At 37.8% G+C, this 21,025-nt stretch overlaps 2 protein-coding genes across 4 annotated transcripts in view; one reads left to right on the top strand and one right to left on the bottom strand.

Annotated features, from left to right (window-relative positions):
* Positions 1 to 5,469, bottom strand: part of LOC106666598 (phosphatidylinositol 4-phosphate 3-kinase C2 domain-containing subunit alpha) — a 55,401-nt gene extending 49,932 nt beyond the window's left edge. Inside the window, exon 1 of the mRNA XM_024230143.1 lies at positions 5,373 to 5,469. Coding sequence (XP_024085911.1) covers positions 5,373 to 5,445 — 73 coding nt within the window. The 5' untranslated portion in view covers positions 5,446 to 5,469. The remainder of the gene's footprint in view (positions 1 to 5,372) is intronic.
* The window catches only part of LOC106666579, a 56,621-nt gene that overhangs the window by 19,797 nt on the left and 15,799 nt on the right, over positions 1 to 21,025 (top strand). For all 3 annotated transcript variants that reach the window (XR_002910907.1, XM_014393866.2, XM_024230145.1), the window contains exons 2-3: positions 18,806 to 19,211; positions 19,289 to 19,554. Coding sequence is in view for 2 of the 3 variants with exons in the window: in XM_014393866.2 (XP_014249352.2) it covers positions 18,806 to 19,211; positions 19,289 to 19,554 (672 nt within the window). In the remaining variant the exon portion in view is untranslated. The remainder of the gene's footprint in view (positions 1 to 18,805; positions 19,212 to 19,288; positions 19,555 to 21,025) is intronic.

Raw genomic sequence — 21,025 nt, 5'->3', positions numbered from 1 at the left:
GTGTGTTAAACTTAAAACTCTTCTGTCATTCTTTACACAATTATCTGGATTGCGTTCCTCCCGTTTCAGTTTTTTTGGTTTTGGTAAACGTAATCGTTTTTTTTATAGTGACGATGGTGTCATCTGTCCCCATTTTCATAAACAGATTAAAGTACAGACAAGAGCTAAAACCACCACATACCAAGAGGAAGAGGAGGTGTTGAGATATTTACGCAGTTCAACCAAGAAAAAGGACTTTCGCGACTGGTAGACTATCCCACATCTGAGCGCTGAAGACCGTCCATCATTGCAAAACTTGTGAATGAGAAATAAATTTTACACAAAACACAACCAAATTGAAAGAAAGAAGTTATTAGATAAGAATGAGGAACAAATTTAATACTAAATCCACAGGGGTTGATAACTGTCCGTGTATTGGAACCGGCAACCGCAGACAGAACCTTTCTGCAGAACAATGCTTCTTCCACAAAAACAATGATTAAGGCAGGAAATAACGAATTCCGCAACATAAACTAAAATAAGACTGATCATATTGATATACTGGATTATGATGGGCATGAGGCATATCCATTCATATTTATCTTATCCTTGTGAGGTCATACAAAAGATCAATCAATACAGGTGACCCACAAGGGGGCATTTTCGGTTTTGTACACCATTTATACTGCTGTCTTTCCAACCCCAATACCACCGAACGAAAGAGATATTCTGTCTTCCAACCAACCTCTAACATCCATATATACTTTGAGCTTAGCTGGACTGTTGCAAAAAGTAACAAGACTTAATGACGAAATATGTACATTTACATTTTTTAAAAATTACCGACTTCCACTTAAGTCAGGTACTTAGGACTTTACATAGTCAGCCGACTTAAGGGAACAACTTAACAGCAGACTTAAACAGCTAGAAGACCTTTAGGACTGAAATCTGTTTTTAAAGTCAAAAGCTATTAAAACTGTTCGAAACTTATTGTTAGACAACTTTGACGTACTGATTGGAACTGCAGGTTTTTCCCTGCCATCCAATATCCGCGCATCCAATCCTTTATATTTTTCGCTTAGATTTAAGTTATGTATCGCAGTAATGGTCTATTAAGTAACATTCATTATTATGTAGTGTTTTTCGTTAAGCTTAAGGCTTTTTACCAGATATCAAGTCTCCCGTGAGTATCCTTCAAGCCTTTGCCTTTTCTCTCCCAGGAGAAAGAGTCTCAGTTTGACTTCACACTAGCAGATGAAATATTCCTCTGTTTCTTCTTTTTCTAGCACAGGCTTGTTTTAATACATATGCATGCAGAGTGTGCAGAGTCTAGGAATCCTACTATTATTCTAGTCCTAACGTCATAATTATTTTTAATAGTAGTGCCGTTAGTTTCCGGGATGGCCGTTTTACTTATTCTTAATACATTTTCTGATGGATTTGTTCTGTTTTTTTTTGGCAATTTGGTATTCCGTAAAAAAGTTCAGATCCGATTGGTGCCTTCTGGCTTGTACGCCGTCGTACATAGGTGATTTTATTGTTTTTCCTAGTGCATGACATTTAGTGCAATATCAACCTGCACAGGACCGACTTCAGTTCTCCTTGGATGTCCATCTACTCGGACTGCTATGGTCTTAATTATGGTCGTTGAGGTAGTTGCCTTAAATCCAAGAAGAATTTTTTAAGAGTTACTAATATTGTCTTTTAATCCCTTGGATCGGCGTTTTGGGCGAGTCGGTATGCAGCAAAAGGGTTCAGAGCCAATATGTGTCTGCTGTTCTGTACAACGTGGTACCCAAACCTGGGTGATTTTGTTGTTGTTCCTAGTGCATGACATGGCCTAGATGTAATATCGAACTGCACAGGACGTTATCACCGACTTCAGTTCCCCTTGGCCGTCCATTGGCGTTTTTGGCGAGTCGGTAGTGACTTAGGTGAACGGTGAGGTTACGTCACACTATCCAAGTTTTATTGGTCTTTGACCCCCCCCCCTTGCACATTAAACAGCCACTGTTTTCATCTGAAAGAGCCAAATATTATATGAATTCTAGTCATCGGTTTATTTTTATATATATGTACATCTCCGATACTCGGTCCTGGAGCCATCTTTTTACCAGATTTAGTTGACACTGGAATCTCTTAGCCCGTGAATTGTGGTTCTAGCTTTTCCCTGGATGAATAATGTGATGGTAGATTCAGGAGGATAGCAGTAGGTGTAGTTCTTATTGGTCCAATCTTCCAGTGACCTCTGGGCAGTACTGAGGGTCTGCACGCTCTCAGCTGTAATAACTGCCCACCAATCGACCGTAGGTAAATATGGCCATAGGTGTTTACCTTTATCCAAGTTCAGAAAGTAAGAATAAAACTTATAAAACAACGACAATAATAGAAGAAACTCACTTTCGTCTCTATAAAACATTAAACAAGTCAAATTAATGATATAACCAAAAGGCTGTAATTTGGTTAAAAGGGGTAGCCTCGTTTATAAAGACGAAATTTATCGCCTTTCTTGAAATGCCGGGTCGTAAATGTATGGTAAACAAAAGGTAGGAAGTCACTCCGGGGATGTCAGAACCGGTGGAATCGGAAATCAACAAAAGAGGCCGGGTGGAATAACCTATCTTAAGAATTGATTGACCTCGTTATTCCATCATAAACACGTGTTTCCCCTTGGCTCTATGACTGAGGCATCGTCGTTCGGCTTTCAATGGTGAAGTTTCGAATAAGTTGGCCGAAGCGTGTTGCATGTTGCAAACCCGACAAACACCTTGATTGGCGTCTCTCACGGCGCAACTACTTTGGAAATTAACAATTGCACTGATCAGAAACACTAGACACACGAAGGATGTAACAATTAGAAAAACAATCAAAATTCAAAGCACAGATTCGTCTTTTTTTGTCTCTTTGTATCAACTTACACCGGAATCATATTTATTTGACGTTTATAACATTGGAGAGCTTATCGTCCATTTGGTGTCAAAGGGGACAGAACCATTTTACTTTTGATTCGAACCAACAACCGCTCGAATGACTTAATTAACTTAAGATACTCACTTAATTATATTAATTTATAATTACTTATTTATATTATATTTATTACTTATAATATTATCAAATCCTAACTAAATTACCATCTGCAGAGTGATATGAAGTAACAAGGTTTTGGAAATCAGACCGATCCAGTCCGCCGTCCCACAAGGGAGCATTCTACATACGATTTATACTACTGACATGCCGACACATACCAACATCATTCTTACAACCTACGCGGATGATATTGCAATTTTATCTCATAACTTCAATCCTATACAAGCCTCCTCCAATATCCTGGAGCTTCTTGAGCTCATTGAAGAATGATACAAAACGTGGAAAACATTCTTTGTGAACGAGGACAAACGCACCCAAATGTTCACGCTAATCAAACATGCCGAATAAAGAACTACCGACATCTACACAAATAAAATGCTTAGGGCTACACCTAGATATTATACTGACGTGGGATCCACACACAAGACTCAAAAATTAAATAGTCGACTTGGACAACTAAGAAGACCGAAATCAGACATGACGGTGAATGAACTAACTCTGTACATTACTTCGACCTACTTGGACATACCGGAAATACTACTATCAAGGCATCCAACAAATCCAAGTTCCACACGCTCTAAAAATCCGGGAATCCACACGCTGTACCTTTGCAAAATTAAGCAGGATAGCCAAATCAACATGGGGGCTCAGCTCAAAGGCACTGTCAACAATCTATAAGAGCGTATGTATCCCTTTAGCAACGTATGGAGCAGCATCCTGGGGAAGAAAACTGCAAGGTAAAACCAAACAGGTAATAGAACAAACACAGCGAATTGCTTTACTGAGGACATCGAAGGGGTACAGAACGGCTTCCACTCACGCTCTCCAAGTGTTAATGATAGCAACACCTATTGACTTGGCCATAAAAGTCCATAATGCACAGAGAGAGCTGAAGAAGGGATTGCTACCAGGACTACCCGGCTTAGAGGAACATGAAGCGAATTGGTTAAGAAATGCACCCAACAGCCAGCGCCAAACTTTTCTGAACGAATGGGTAACCGACACCTGACAAAGCAGATGGGAAAGTAGTATCAAGGGCAGGCTTACTTATGAGTTATTTCCCATCATTAAAGAAAGAAAAAAGCAGAGTTGGGTGCAACCAGATTTTTGGTCCACACAAATGCTTACGGGGCATGGAAACTTTGTAGTTTATCTGCACACATTCAAGAGAACTAATACCCCAAATTGTCAGTTATGCAATGTTTGTGAAGACGTACGACACAAGCTATTCTTCTGCCCAAGCTTTGTACAACTTCGTCAGGACCTGCGAAACAGTTTTCAGAATATATGGCCTCCAGAATTGAAGGAACTTGTGAAAAGCGAGCAAACGTATCATGTGTTCAAACAGCTTACACAGAGCATCCTAGCGGGTAGTAAACCAAATACCTGAAAAAAAAAAATTTCTAATCCACCTGTGATTAAACTGTGATATATTTAAGTGTATAACCTTAGTACAGATAATTCCGGGCTGGTTACTTCTTTAAAAATAAGTTAACGTTGTTATAAAGTACCTAAAACTGTGATTGTTCTTTATTGCTTAAATTAGTATATTTATATTGTTTCGTAATTTTATATAGTTTTTATAATTTTAATTTTGTAATTTTATGTAATGATTGTGATATTACTGTGCGAAAAGGAGTGACCAGCAAGGGGGAGACCTATCAGATTAGGTCAATTTAAGTAATACAGAGAGGAAAAATATATATACCTCGTGCCCCTCGTTTAGAGCGAGGCATAAGGAAGGCGTTATGCTTCCATTTTCCCCCATACAAGAAAATAAGTCAGTCTAATGGCCGAGGTCCGCCGGTATGGGGTCTCCCTCAGGTACGGCGGGGCGGTGGATGGGAAAAAAAATCCAAGTTTTCCAAACAAAAGTCCTTAAGAGAATCCTCCAGGCTCCTTACTATGTATCCAACCTTATTAACCACAATGGCCTGGAGGCCTTTCGTCAAAGAATGGATCCGTGCTTCACTCCAATCTTTCAACCCATCCTAACCCTACTGTTCAAGCCCTTCTCCCTATCCGACCGTAGTATTAGTATTTTGGCGAGATTTTGTACCGACAAGAACAATTTGTAATGTCTGTACAGTACATGTACAGGATAGGAATAAATATTATTAATATTATTATATAAAAAAATGTCATGCAAATATATAAAGTCTGGACCTCCTGCAGGCTTCGAAATAAAGCTTTATGCTTGGAACCAGCAGACTAAAATTAATCAAAACTTCCAGATAACAATTTCCGCTTGTTTAAGCGTCATTGAAAATGTATATATGAAATAATAATAAAAATATAAATGTAACCTGGTTTTGATAGTTCTTCAAATGCCGGATTTTCAACCATTTCTCCTATGAGTCTGCCTCGTCCTTTGAACATCTCTAGATGCGATTTGTAAAACCCTTTGGAACAAACATTCTGCGTACACTCACGCTAACACGTGTTTAATTCGTTACAGATTAAATTCTGTTTTATTTAAAAATGCAAAAAAGCGCGTTGCTAAGGCATTTGCACTGAGATTTTAGTGCAAGGGAAAACGCGTGTGGCACTAGCCAGTTGACGAGAGATGGCCCCCGAGGCCCACGCACGCTATGATTGAGACAACTAGAGGAAATGGGACATTATCTCCTTTGGAGAAAGGAAAAAATAGACGCTGCCCCGTTGTGAATGCAAGTCATTGCACATCCTATGACCCGATGAGAAGAAAAGCAGAATGAAACATCACGTCACCCGATTTTTCGGCCATTTTTTTTCTTAACAGTGCTCTTAACATTCTCTAAAATACAACCAAATTAGGAGATTGTATGAAATGTACAAATATAAAGTAAAACTTGGAAAAATTTGGAAAACAAAATTAAATCTAAAATTGGGCTCTTATAAGGAAATTTAATTACAATCAGTATCAAATGATCAGATTTCAACTTCAAATGAACACTTCTTAAGTTACAATTTACCTGCTATTGTTTCAAACATAACTCTTTTCCCTGTCAAGCAAACCCTTTTTATTTTGAAATTAAACCTGTTTTGCATCAAATTACCCCTTCTATAATTTTGAAATTAGCTGTTTTTAATTTCAAATTAACCCTTTTTACCTTCAGATTAGCTCTTTCCAATTTCAAATTAACTCCTTTCCCTAAAATCCCTACGCGATGGTATGACACGTAATCACGTAAAGGAAGGTTTTGAAGAACCCCATTATTTAATATTAAAAAAAATCTTAAATTAAAGCTTTTCTGCCAAATTAACCTTTTTCCTGTAAAACGAACCATTTTTTATTTTAAATTAACACGTTTTTAATTTAAATTAACCATTTTTAACTTCAGATTAACTTCTTCCTATATCAAATTAACTGTATTTAAATTCAAATTAACCTTTTGTAAATTATAAATTAACCGATTTTAACTTCATATTACCCCTTCTTAATTTTGAAATTAGCTTTTCCCAAATTTCAACTTAACCCTTTTCTCTAAATCTCATAAAAACGCTACTAGATGGTATGAAATGTAATATCATAAAGCAAAAAAGTCCTGCATTTGATTAAAAATTTAAACGATTAGACTCTTATCAGACCATATGAAAATTAATTACACTTAACATTTAAAATGATGTAAAATTTATTGTAATTTGAGCTTGTTTTGAAATATGAAATAATTGGAATCTTAAAAAAAATTCCCATTTCACAAATTAAATGAAGAATCTTTTCTTTTTATATTTTATTTTATGTCATTTTTAATTTTCATTGTAATTAATTATTCAGATATCGTGAGATGCTGTCTGGTGTGATGTAGGTTTCAGAAAAACATTTTCTCTATCGTGCCAACGTTTCGATGTTTATTAAGATCATCTTCAGGGCTCAAAGTGTTTGTCTTCTGTGTAATTGTGTCATTCTTGCGGGTCGTGTTAAGAATGCCCACGATTTCTGAATAATTATCGATTAACGGTCACTAATCACCACACATTGTAATTAATTTTGGTCATTAGAAACCAGTTATTTAATATTTTAAAAAACCTGAAATTATAGCTTTTTCTGTCAAATGAACACTTTTCCCCGATAATCGAACCCTTTTTAATTTCAAATTAACTAAATTCACTAATTCGTGATCCGCTCGACCAATTAATACATTACAATTAATTAAGGTTTTTAGTTGAGATGAAAAAAAATTAATGGCACAAGCGGGATTCGAACCCACGATCTTCGGCTAGATACACCACTGCCACAACCCAGGGAAAACTCAAAAGGTGGGGTTGAGATAGGAAGCTGATGTCCGAGTGGATCGAGGTCACGATAGCTCAAGTGGTATAGCAGCGGCGTATCTAGCCGAAAATCGTGGGTTCGAATCCCGCTCGTGCCATTAACTTTTTTTCATCTCAACTAAAAACGTTAATTAATTGTAATGTTTCAAATTAACCATTTTTAATTTAAAATTAACTCTTTTTAACTTCAGATTTATTTTTTATATCAAATTAAACGTTTTTATCATCAAATCGTCCCTTTTTAATTTCAAATTACCCCTTGGTTTTAAAACATTATAAAAATCGAGAAGATGGTATGAAATCTAAGGACACAAAATAAAAATCACGCATTTGAAAAAAACTTAAAATTATAAAATAATCGTGCGCAGACCATATGAAAATTAATTAAAATTAAAAATGATATAACATTAAATATAAAAACAAATAATTATTTTCTTTTAATTTGAGATTTTTTATAATATTAATTAGTTGTTCTTAAAAACCAAAATTTCTCATATTTCACAAATTAAAAGAAGAATCTTATTTTTACTTAATTTTATATAATTTTTAATTTTCATTATAATTAATTTCCATGTGACCTTTTAAGAGCCCCGTTATTTTCTATAAAATAGGGTATAACAAAAATTTCTTTAAATGCTATATTTTATACCAACTACTGTTTTTTAATTCTTTAAAAAGTTTAAAAAATTGAATTAATTTTAAATAAAAAATAGTTAACTTCAAGTTAAAAAAGGGTAAATTTAAATTAAAAAGAATTAATTTCAAGTTAAAAAAGGTCAATTTTAAATTGAAAAGGGTTAATTTCAAGATATAAATGGTTACTTTGACGGAAGGAAACTATCAAAAGAAGTAAAATGCTTTTATGTTTAATTTTATATTATTTTTATTTTTAATTGTTCATATTGTCTTCAAAGAACCCAATTATTTTATACAATAAAAGAAAAAATCTCCCTGCACAAAAATTTTCCTTACAAATCGATACGCTAAAAAAGCTATAATAGTGATGGACAATGAGGATTAACGAAAGTTAATAATCAAGTTAATTGCGTTGCTCCAATCGCAGGGATCATCCTGCGGACTATGGCAGTCATCGACAACATTAAATATTTCAACGTCGCCCGCAAATGATGACTAAAATCAAGGAGATCGTTAATTACATAAACAACAGTATTGGGCATAGGTGGAACCGTGGGGAATCACAGTTAAATCGCGAAACAAAACTCCATTTAATTGTTCAAATAATTGTGTTTTATTTAACACTTTGTTCTAGAAGATTAATAAAAGTAAATAAACTACTGTAAGCGGCGAGACTGCGCGACGGCCGATTAGCGCCTTTTCGGTTTCTGGACCATCGACCTGATCCGATGAGTGGTAACGGCTGGTCCTCGCTGGCTCTGGCTGGCTGAGTCCCAGATGGAGTGCGGCAGCTTCTCTTCCTGATCGACTCTTGGAGTCGACTGTTTGGTTTGAGCCCTTGGTCGAGACTCAATGGTTTGAACTTTTGATCTAGAGTGACTTTTGATTTTCACACCAATCCTTTTTATACCAGTTTCTCTACTGGAGTAGGGTTTGAAAGGAAAATCAAAAGTCTGGGAAGTTCCCACGCTGCGGATGGACCGGCGAAGACGGGTGTCGCGCACCTGGTTGACGCGACCCCTATTTTCGATGTCCCACGCCGCTACATATTTTAGCCTTGTTGCAACCCTTCAGCACTAAATAACTCGATGTTAGGTATTTATTTGATGGTTGTCCAACTATTGCGACTTTATGTTTTCAAGGTTCTTGGGAAACATCCTGTGGCTCCCGTCTGGGTCTGCAACACCCTTCAACTTTCTTCTTATTTATCTGACCAATTGGGTAATTATTGCAGGGCAAGGTTCCCCTTGTTTGAGAAAAACGTCACGTCGCTCCTGTCCGAGCTTGACACCCTTCGACCGACTGTTTAGTTATTGCAGTTATGTTTCCCAGATTGGTGGGGTACGTGTCGTAGTTTCCGGGTGATCGCCCCTTCCGATTTACATCCTTTTTTGCGTGTCGTTTAAACTAATTTTGACTTTAAACTAATGAGGACCGGCTTACACTACACTGAAGAAATTTGTCGTATCACAAGCCAAACAAAGTAATTGACCTAAAAAAGACAATGGATAAGCGATCAATACATCATGGATTAATAAATTAGCCGTGTTCTAAAAATAATTGAACAAAGATTTTACACATAATCTGGCTTCATTTATTCAACCCAAAATCACAAAGAGCTTTCTACGGGCGAAGTTCATGAAAATGCCTTAACATGGGTTGCTGTTATTCAAGGGCGGACTTTTTTATGCGGCTCAATGAATAATCAAATAAAATAAGATTAGCATTGCTTCGTATTTGATGAGATTGGGGAATCATTTACCATCAAATTTCTGAGAACAAAAAATTAAATACTGATTCCAACTTGGCTGTTTTTGAAAATCTTTGATGTCGCTTCTCAGCCTACATAAGGTATATATACATATATACCTCGATAATACTCCGTCATGTGGTTTATACCCCAGTTTATGCTGCCTTTGCTTGGGGATTAGGCCCAGGTATTTCTTTTCTTTGCATGCATCTGAGGTTGGCACTTTCGAAAACCATCTTTTTTAGATGAATGTGAAAAATTATGCATTGCTACGGTTATATGCCGCTAGTATTTGTAAATTTTCAGTTCATTTTTTGTCACCATACTATGCTCCACGTGACCAAGGACTGACCGTTGAGTATAGCCAATTAACCTTCTTGAAGTTTATACCCATGTTTATGCTACATACTTGCCAACGGTTAGTAGTGCCTTGGAATTATGTACTATGTTGGCTATATTACGTCCAATTGAGCCTTTGGTCGAGGGTTATACCTAGGTATTTACTAATAATTTATACTAAAAATTTTGGAGGTTATTGCTTGATCTTTCAGGTTGGTACCTTTTAGGTATAGCTTCCTTCTTTTGAAAGGGAATGAAAGAAGTTTTGTTAGGGTTGACATTTAAACCTATTTTCTTCCGTCTTTATACAATGATAAGAGCATCATCTGATTTGACAGAATATTGTCAAATCTTCCGCTTTTCATTGTTACGATGTCACCTGCGTCGAGTTTAGTGCGGCATGTGTCTAACCGCCTTTGTTGTAACAACTTAGAAGAAAAAATATCAAATTAAAGTAAAATAGTGGTTGGTGTTAAAAAATCTTAAACTCCCCACTGAAGACGGTGAGAAGATGGTACGCGTCTGATAGACCAAGCTCTGATAGGCAATCAAGGATGATCCGTAAAAGCCAAATTACTTGTTTATTCGTTGCTAGGTTTAGAGACAGAACTTAGCAACCCCCTAATATCAAGTTAATACAATTAATAGTTATTAAAACTAACAGTCTTTAAGGAAAACAAACAAAATACGAGAAACTATAAGAAATGCAACTCTGTGGACCATCTTTTTCCCTGCAGGTTACGATTAACTTGAAAATCCTCTGTTCCAGAAATTTCCGCCGATACTGCTGGTAAAAATCACCATTCTTGTCGTTTTTAGAGAAGATTCCTTCTTGGTAAACTTCTCTTGGTGGACTTAAGAACGTTCTCCTTGGTAAACTTAAAACCTTCCCTTTCGCAGATAAGCCCTCGTCTACTCTGGAGTCTTTCAAGATTGAAGCATCTACATTATTGCATTTACATTAATGACATCCCTAAGTAGTTGCAATACTGCAATCATCACCTTTATGCATATGAATTTGGATTCACCTTTCCTTCCAACCTCCTGACTTGCGAAATGAACTGGTAAGAATTCAGGGCGAATTAGACTTCCTTAGCTCCTGGGCCGCTAGAAATAGGTTTGGCGTGAATATAGAAGTCTCAGGGTATTGTGTTTTGGGTACATTTAAGGACGACCGTCCTTTATCACACCTGATTCTGGAAGCCGCCCATCTTCCATATTTCCTGAAGCTGTTTTTCCACCCTCCTCCATCAGTTTCATCTTGTCAGATATGCTCCCCTTTCGTACGAGTAAACTCCAAGTCCACTTATTCTTCCCCATTTCTTGATAACGGACGAAAGACTCATTGAAGAGCTTGAAGATGCGCTTAAACGTTTAATAAATTGTTTTGTTCGTTTTATCTTCAGCTCTCGAAGAAGATCCCATAAGACTGTACTGTGACTTGAAGTGGTTATATCCTTCCTACCGAGGGACCTTCCTTGGGTCCTTCCTCTATCAGATATCTTCCCATTCTTCTCCCTATTATGATCTCCTCACCTTCAGGTCCTCTGTTGTCTCAAACATGCTTCTGGCCTTTTGACCTCTAAAGGTGGCCATTCACGATCGCTCCTAGCAGTCCAAACGGAGCGACGCCGTTCCAAAAACCACGTCAATGGCAAAACTGAACTGGCGTGCTCGGCTGTGCCGAATATTCGACCGATCCAAACTCCATCGCGCCACTCCAAAAATCTACGGCGCGACGACGGCATGGCGCGTTCGTGAATGGGAAAACCTGGCCTGGAGGGTGGGGATTTTGGCGCGCTGGCCTGGTCGTGAATGGGAAAATCCTCGTTTTTTTGGCGCAGTCTCGCCAGTCTCTGTCTTTCTGTCACTGAGCAAACATCTCCGTCGTACATTCTCAATAAGTCAAAAACGTTTATTCTTTATTGGTAATGACATCCAATCGAGATTTTATTGTTGAGGTGATTGAATTGTATGAAAGTGTACCATGTTTATGAAAGTGGTGGACAATGATTATATTACCACGATAGAAATAAAAGAAATTCGATCCTCAACCAGTTGGTCGACATTTTCAAAACAAAGGATACAAATGAAATGAGAGATGCGGTATTGATAACCCCTAACATGATCAGAAATCGTAGTAGAGCACTTAAGTTCTTCGTAGTTCATCCCTGTAGCGAGAAATCGTACTGTGGTTGCCAACCTTTCATGTAGTGATGATTTCTCTCATGACTGTCTTTTGTTTTCTAATCAAGGGGGTAAAAAGCTGGAGTGCATATAAATAAGACGTTAATCTTTTTTTTGTAAGGTTTTGGTTGAAATGAAAAAGCTAGTGCCACGAGCGGGATCTGAATCCATGGCCTTCGGCTAAATACGCCGCTGCCCTAACCACTTGAGCTATCCTGACTTCGATAGTTCGATCCACTCGGGCACCAAGTCCCCATCTCAACCTACAACCTTTCGAATTTTCTCTCTTTTTGCCATTTTTTGGTGTCGGAGGGGATCGAAGTCACGATAGCTTAAGTGGTAGAGCAGTGGCGTATTTACCCGAAGGCCATGGATTCAGATCCCGCTCGTGGCACTAGCTTTTTCATTTCAACCAAACCCTTACAAAAAAGATTAAATAATTGAAATAAGTAATTTGGACAATAGAACACTAAATATAATGAATAATTATAATTTCAATATAATAATTTCATCCATCCTTAAATAGTTCCTCCTATCGGCGGGTTCAAGGGAAAGTTCTTTCATCAAATTGATGTGGGTATTACGGCTTCTGTTCAGGACCCACTTCTTACACCTTTTCCTCATCCTTTTGCTTTTAATATGTAATTAAACAGAAGAGTAGCACAAGAGATCGTCATCCATTTTGAGAAGGTAATTCACTGGTTGACGTTCGGAGCGACTGGCTGTGGAGCGGTCGTGAATGCCCCTCAAATTTCAGACACTCCAAATGGAGCTGTACGGCTTGGCGCGGTTCCATTTGGAGTGATCGTGAATGGCTACCTTAATAGTGGTTGCTTTCTAATCCGTACCTTCAACATATTGAATCCCCTTCCTCACTCTATCTGCCGTCCCTTTAACGCTCATCCCTTTGATTAGATTTTGTTATAAAGGCAATTGAGGATTATTGAGGTTATTCTTCCTTTTCTAACATTTCTTTCTATTCCAACACCAAGAACCTTGCGATTGTCCTTGAACAAACCTGGTTCTGGAAGATCGCGACCTCCTAGATTTCCCGCCGCTCCTTTTCCACCCTCTATTGGTTCCTGCCAGCCACCTTTTCCCTTTAGTACGTGTAGACTTCTAGTTCTCACCCACTTTGGCTAGCGATATGTTGTGACCCATTAAGAATCATAGTGTGTGGATCCATTTCCCATTTCCATTTCTTACCTTCACAGTTATCAATCACCCTATTTCCTTCGGTCCCACCGTCAAGAACCTGGATTGTCCTTGATCAATCCCTGGAAGATGTCTATTTCCCAGATTCCTGCCGTTAGTTTTCCACCATCCATCAGTTCCGTCGTGCCAGCCACCTTCTCCCCTTTAGCAAGAGTAAACATCTAGTTTGATTACTGTTTGGTTATGTCCACAGGACTCAAGAAGCTTGAAAATCAACTTAACGATCTATTGTCTCGTTTTGTGTTATTTTTGACTGGTCCCACTTGATCGAACACCGACATGAAGTATTTATACCCATTAGGAGAAGGCCTTTCTTGGGTCGTCCTATTCCTCCTACTATGTTCTGTTCACCTTCAGGTCCTCTGTGGACTCCCGTAAAACCCGCTCCAGTCCTTCTGACCTCTATAACCTTGAACACAGAACCACTGTGTTCAATCTTTCCTAACTAATATAAACATTCTTAGTTGTCCCTTGTTTATTTTAATTTTCATTGTATGTGTATGTATGTTTGTAAATACTTTGTATACTTAATTATCCAATGAGCTTTTCAAGTCCCAGAATAGATTTTATTTTACGTATCTTTTGAATTTTTAAGAAGTGTCTATTTTGATGTCTGAAATTTAATTATTTGTACTTACTTAACCAGAAAAAAAGTAGGCTGTGATGAACGATAATCGTGGTGATTCGTGAAAGAGCCCAGCAAATCACTTAATTCGATTTGATTCGTTCAATGTCAATCGTAACGCAGACTTTGCCCCAAATCCGAGTCAGAACACGCTCAGAGCTGATAGGCCGTAGCCAAATTTGAGTCTTTCACTAATAAAAAAACAAACAAAAACAATCCAATCAATGTGCAAACTGTTAAAAAATAATAATCATATAAGCTCTTAAAGCGGTTATAAAATATAAAATTATTTGTTGAAGTCGTGAGGAGCGATCAAGTACGAGGTAGTTTTGTGTGAAAGTGCTGAGATGTAGCACCACACTTTCTGACCCGAATAAAGGTCAAAACGTCGGCAAAATAATTTAAAAAGTCTTTTTCTAAACGAACTCATTTTTGACCGCTCCTCACGTCTTCAACCAATTATGAAACAACAGGTCAATAATAAATACACATACAAAATTATTATTAAGTAGATGTACATAGAATAACAACTGTTTCAAAATAAGCTAAAGTCACGAAATAAGGATAATTTTAAAACATTAATGAGGGTGAGGATGTCATGTCAACTCGTAGTCTACAAGGGGACATTAGCATGGAAAGTTCATCAGAATCACTTGATACTTATGTTTTATGAGAAATATGCTTGAATATGAATTAGGAGTGATTATATTAACATTTTGTTACGATTACTAGAAAGAAGCACTTGCGAGATTTCCAACTCCAGGGTTGCATGGATTAAATAGACAAGTTTGTCTTAATTTTTAGCTCTGTTACAAATTCATTATATTTCGAAACCTTCGAGCTCTCATTCCCGCCTCGAACTCTGATTTAAAATTATTAGGCCAACCCTTGGCCTTCTTCGTAACTGCGTCAATGGAAAGTTAACCGATAGTTAACCTTGGTTAAAGTGGTTGCCGGGAGAGGGTTGAGCGAAGAAATCGTGACGAATGGTCCTGGCTGCGTGCCACTGTCTAATTTAACCCCAAATGGCAATAATTATTAATTTCCATCCCCTTGGCAGCCATCTCCGCCACCTCGGTCGTCGTTTAAACATTTGACCCGCTCTGCTCCGGTTCAGCGTAAAAGCCTTGAACTTGGAGAGATTGAATCAGTAGGAAAACAAAGTTTTAAATTTGCCAATTGATGAGAGAATAAGATATCACGCTATGACTTTATTCACAAATTCCATTCTCGGAATCCAGTCTGTTTGTATTTTCAAATTAGGTTTACAGTAATATAACAGAAGTTTGTTTGTTCTAGCCTAAAAAACTTATCAGGTTATTAAAAACATTACTCCTGAAGCTTTACGTATCAAATTAAAAACGAAGGCTTTTTGCCTAATTATTAAATCCTACGAGTACGACGACCCTTGAAAGGAACAAGGGCACGCCGAGCATAAAGGTCAATTTTTTGCAGAGGGTAGTTGCAACTTGTTGCTTCTAAATAAGATGTATTTAGGGCAAGTTCATATTTATTGCATGTCTAGTCCGTCGTTCTCTTTAATTCAATTCTACCTGTGGTTTTAACCCATTATTCGTTCCAACCGATGGAACTGACATGTCCTACATTGCATTCTTTGTTTTTCTTTTTGTTTTTAATCGTAGCATTTGCCTATAAGAGATTATTATCGAGATGAGAAAGTGCACACATAGGTTTGGCATTATTGTTAAGATGGATCGAAATCATAGTGTGGAACCTTTGGATGAGGGATCGGATCAGCTCGTAGACAAAAGTAGTGTTTAGGTTGTTTTGGATAGTGAGCTTTGTAACATAGTAAGAAGTTTTGACAAATTCTCTGTTTTTTTGATCGGCACGAATGGATGCGATGGATATTGGATGTATTGATGTAACCACTCAGCTCCACTCTGTATGTTCCAAAGTGGTCGCAGTATCTTGTACAGAGTTCGTATTTAGGGTCATCAAATTTCATTTCTAAAAGTCTTCATAGTTGTCCAAGTTGTTATTTCTTAAGCCATGGATGGAGATTCCATGTCAGTCTGAGTGGAAGACGGCAGTCCTTCTTTCTGATATACAGTGGAGGGCTTGACTTGATAAAAAGAATGTTGAGGTCGTTTTGGATAGTGAGGTTTGTGAGGCGGTAAGAAGTTTTGACAATTTCCCTAATGGCTTTTGATCGGAACAATTGGATTCGCTGAATATTAGACGGCTAGGACCCTACAGTTACTTCTTATGTCCTACGTGGTTGCAGTAATCTCTTGTAATAGGGTTAGTTTAGTTTTCGCAGTCGAAACCTAAGAGTCTTTCTTAGTAGTTCAAGCAGGCTCTTCAGACTTGTATTGTATATTCCAAGTTATAGCCCTGCAAATCGGTAGCCCTTTGTTTTGGCGTATTTCTGGTTCTTCAGTTCATCATTTTAGTTTATACTAAAAAATGTACGAGTTTGCAAATTTGTCTGACTAATTTTGTTATAAGGTTTGGATGCTGGATATTGGATGACCTGGCGCAATTACACAGTTCTACTCCGTATGTCCAAATTTGATGCAGTAATGTCTTTTATAGAATTGAGTTTTGACTGTCGAAACAGATTTCTGCGCATAGAGGCCAATTTGTTGTTTCTTAAGTTTTGGGAGGGGATCCAACTTCAGTCTGCTGTCAAGTATAGTCCTAAGTTTCAGACTTGAGAGAGTGTCTGCAGCATCTTGTTGTTGATGTACAACACTGTTTTATCAGTGTAATTTTACTTAAATTTTTCCACGGTTGTTTGATAAACTCAATGTGTCCTTGTTCGTTGGATGTCACTTAGATAGAGGAACGCAATGACAACTGGGATGATGGAGTTGGTATATATTGGAAAGTTAGCAGTGTAATGCTTCTTATCTAAGTATTTGTTGCCGCACCTCACTTTGAATCAACGGACAGTTAAATATGATTCAAGGATAAGGTAACAAGAGATGGGTACGATAAGAAGCAGGTTCAAAGAATATTCATGATTAGAGTGGCAGAGGTGCGCAGAAAAAAATTACACTTTAATGGGTCTAGCATGCATGAGTAGAGGAGAGTATCCCTCGAAAGGCCAGGAGCTGCTGCACTGGCCCTGAACCCTTTAGTGGCATAGGTTCCATATTTTCAACTTATCTTTGGAAAGAAGAAATATTGAAAGTGAAGAAACGATGTAATTCACACACTCGGCACAAACAATCCAAAAACCTGAGATTTTGAAAGAAACAATAGGATGCATCGAAAGAACCAGGAAGACACTCCGAATCCTAACTGCGGATTGAATCCGCCTTTGACGAAAATTGGCATCACGGTGCAGATTATGCAAAAAAGCTGAAAAGTCACAACTCACCTACTAAAAAAACTGTGCTTCTACACTTGTGGGCAAGAATAAAATTCTTTCGTTTGTAAAACCTTACCGCAGAAGAAATACAACAACTAAACCCAGTCGAAAATATTCCAAAAGTTACATGTATATCTATTTCTACGAAGATATACTGCACTTTCTTGTTTAAGAATTTAACAAGCTTTTTTGCTTGGTACAGGTTATCTACAAGTAGATGGGTGGTATCGTATCTCTTAACAGCACCTCATAGACTGGTGGTTGATGGTTCTGAGCAACAGTACAAAATAGTAGGAGTGATTTAGCAAAAAAAGAATTTAGGGTTGTATTCCTGGAAGGATGACTGAAATGACCCAGCAAGATGGATGGCATCACTCTCCTTGAAGAGATTTTCTTCTATTTCATAGAAAAGAGATGCAATGTTCGACCGCACATCGTTACTAACGACGTGCCATGGTGCGGGCCTCGAGGGACCATTTGGACCTCCATCCATTTTGTTCAAAGCATCTTTGCACCGTACATAATGTAATATCGTCCGTATATTGTACGATAGTATAAAGGATGGGACCAAGAAATCCCCTTCCTGTGGGATACTGGCCTGTATTGGTCTGTTATGGAAGTACTCGTTGCCACACCTCACACATCAGCAGACAGTAAAGGAAAATTCAAGTATAAGGCAATAATGGGTGGTTAGGAAGAGTTTAAGTTTATAAAGGATGCCTGGGTGCCAGTCACTACCGAAAGCCCATTTATATATGTTATCCTTATATTGTATGATTTTGACTTCTACATTAAATAGAGAACATATATTCACTGCATACAGGGAAAATCGGACCGGCTCAAAATAGCCCTACCGAGGCCTTTGTAAGATTCTTAGCTCATACAACATTCCTCCAACTCGAACGTCCAGGAGCTTCAATCGAAAATCATCTACAGTCATTCATCAAATGACGGATAAAACGCAATTCTCGATTAGAAAAGAAACTAAATCAAGTTGTAATAAAATGTGTCAGAAAAATCTATAAAAACAGATCTATGACCCTGTTTTAAAAGTAATTGCCTTAAAATTTTAATGACCACCCAAGAGATTAGTCAAACAAAAATAATTAATGATTTCATAATCGTTCACAAAACAGGAAAACTTGATATTATTTATCTTTTCTTCGCCATAGTAGCATGATTTATTATATAGTTTTAAAAGAGAATTATTGTAATCGATGATTAAACTAGGAACCAAAAAATGGATTATCTTTGTATTTTGTTTAAAAATCCTTTAGCGATGCGTTGAACTATGAGTCATTAAGTGTGATTTCTATTGCACCATGTTACGGATAACCTGCACAAATATTTCATTTTTTTTTTTAAATTTTAATTGTAAATTCATCCCTTCCAGGTGGTTACGTCGAAGATGAGCCGCGTAGAAACTACCGAGTCGAGGACTTCTTCTGGAGCGGTTCCGGCGACGGACAGGGCTCTGGCGACGGCCACCCAGAGGCGACATGGGCGACGACAACGATATTCAGAACGACAACAATCCTCACGACGATATACCCGACCCCGGTATTTTCCAGTACCTGCCAAGGGGACCAGTGTTACATTTCTCCGACGCCGACGTTAAAACTGGAGCCGTCGACTTCAGTCGCTCCGACGTGGCCACCGACGCAACCTCCGTACTACGACGTGCCCGACCAGAGATACTGGCTGGTTACTGTCATCGAAGCGAACACAACAGCCCTCGACTTGTCGCCGGCCGTATTCGAACAGCGGTTAGCTCAACTTTATCGAACTGCTTTCCACAGGTCAGTGCTTTTAAGACCAATCAAAACTTTTTTTTATTTTTATTTTATTTTCAATTCAAATGACATTCGTTTCCCAGGCAACAAGAAAGACACCTGGGCCTCAGCAATGACAGTAACCAGCCGGAAAAAGGAAGTCTGAAGAGAGAGAGAAGGGAGACTGTGTCGGTTCGGGTGCACAGGGTGAGCGGTGGTGCATCGAGAAACGGCATACTCGAGCTCGTCTACACCGTCAGAGTTGCTGGCAAAGCTGTCGACGCCTCGGTTGCCGCACAAGACATGCGGCTCGTAGCCGACAACGAGGTCACCGCACAGCTGGGGTTTCCTGTCCTCACTAAAGCCGAACGTAAGTCAACTGCTTAAAACTTAATCGGGAAATCAAAGAGAGAGAGAGCGAGAGGGAGAGAGAGAGAGAGAAAGAGAAAACCCTTTCACTTACCTTCCGTACTAGGTCATATCGTAATTCCAACATTTACCTAATCTCAGATCCCGTAAAGATCGCAAAGCTCATTCCAGAAATATTTTCTAGGCCATCTTAGCCTGGATCTCGAGTCTATCTAGGTAGATGATTTCTAGAGCTAACAATCTATCTCTGACCTATAACTATCAACTATCAAGTTAATCAACCATCAACTATTAAAACAATCGAGTTGACCTATAAAATAAAAGACCTGGAGATGGGTCAGCACCCAATTCAGACATAACAGAAGTCCTTTGGAATATGTACACTACTCGTCCAAAAGACGAAGAAAATCGGAACGTTCATATCCAATTGGATATATTCTCTATTAAACTGATCTATAAATATTTATGACATAAGAAACAATTTCGAATGGCTACGACCAAAAGTTAATGTATGATTTATTATTTAAAAAATTTAAAGAGTGGTTTAACTAATTAAAATAATACAAGCCTTTGTCCTGTGCAACCTAACACTAATCTTCTAAAGCGCGTCCTACAAATTTTTATAACAATAAAAAACTAGACATTTTTAGGCTCGATCAGCCTGTGTTTGTTACTCCGATGTCCCATGCTCCACATAAAAAATGCATAACCTTTCTGGATTTCTTCAAAACCAACTTGAGCATAACCGTTGAAAAGCTGAACTATTCTAATTTTACCTTGTGTCAACGACATTTAGACTTTCTCCCAAAATAAGTGAGAAAAATAAGGATGAAATTAACAAGACCACCCACACGTTTTATTTTATATCTCCGGTTGTAATTTATTTACGGAGGCGACGTTTATGCCACTATGTGTATGTTCTGAGTTTCTAAAACATTTTAAATTTTCATGTGGATCGATTCAATCGTTCCAAAGGTATCAGCACTTTTGTGATTTTCTAAAATTTTCTTATTTGCTCGGCAGATATTGAAATAAATAAGTAGGGACGTAACAAGGTTGACTCTTAGAGCTTTACACGTCTTTAGGGCCATATAAAAACTAAAAGTTAAGGAGTTCCATTATTATTTACTTCACTTATAAAGGCATAAAATTCAAACTATGTTAATATAGATGAAAGAAGAGATACTCTGCTTTTCAACGATTGTACTAACGTAGAAGTTGGATAAATTCAGATAAGTTATGAAGTTGAAGTGAAACATCGGACATCTGTGAAAAAAGAATATGCCAGGGAGCATACTCCAGCCCAAAACTGTCCAATATTGCAATAAAAATATTGGCTGAAAGATTTTAAAGAATATTAAAGGAATCCGGATTTTTTTCCTAAAAACAAATAGTTTGGGCTTAATTTACTGGAATATTCGTTTCTATTTGAGCCACCCATTGAAATAGATAGAAATAGACACATAGATGTG

This window comes from Cimex lectularius, unplaced genomic scaffold, assembly GCF_000648675.2.
Source record: "Cimex lectularius strain Harlan isolate CLEC.00 unplaced genomic scaffold, Clec_2.1 scaffold56, whole genome shotgun sequence".
Taxonomy (NCBI): Eukaryota; Metazoa; Arthropoda; class Insecta; order Hemiptera; family Cimicidae; genus Cimex; species Cimex lectularius.
Note: the sequence above shows the minus strand (reverse complement) of the source record. Positions and strands in the feature narration are given on the sequence as shown.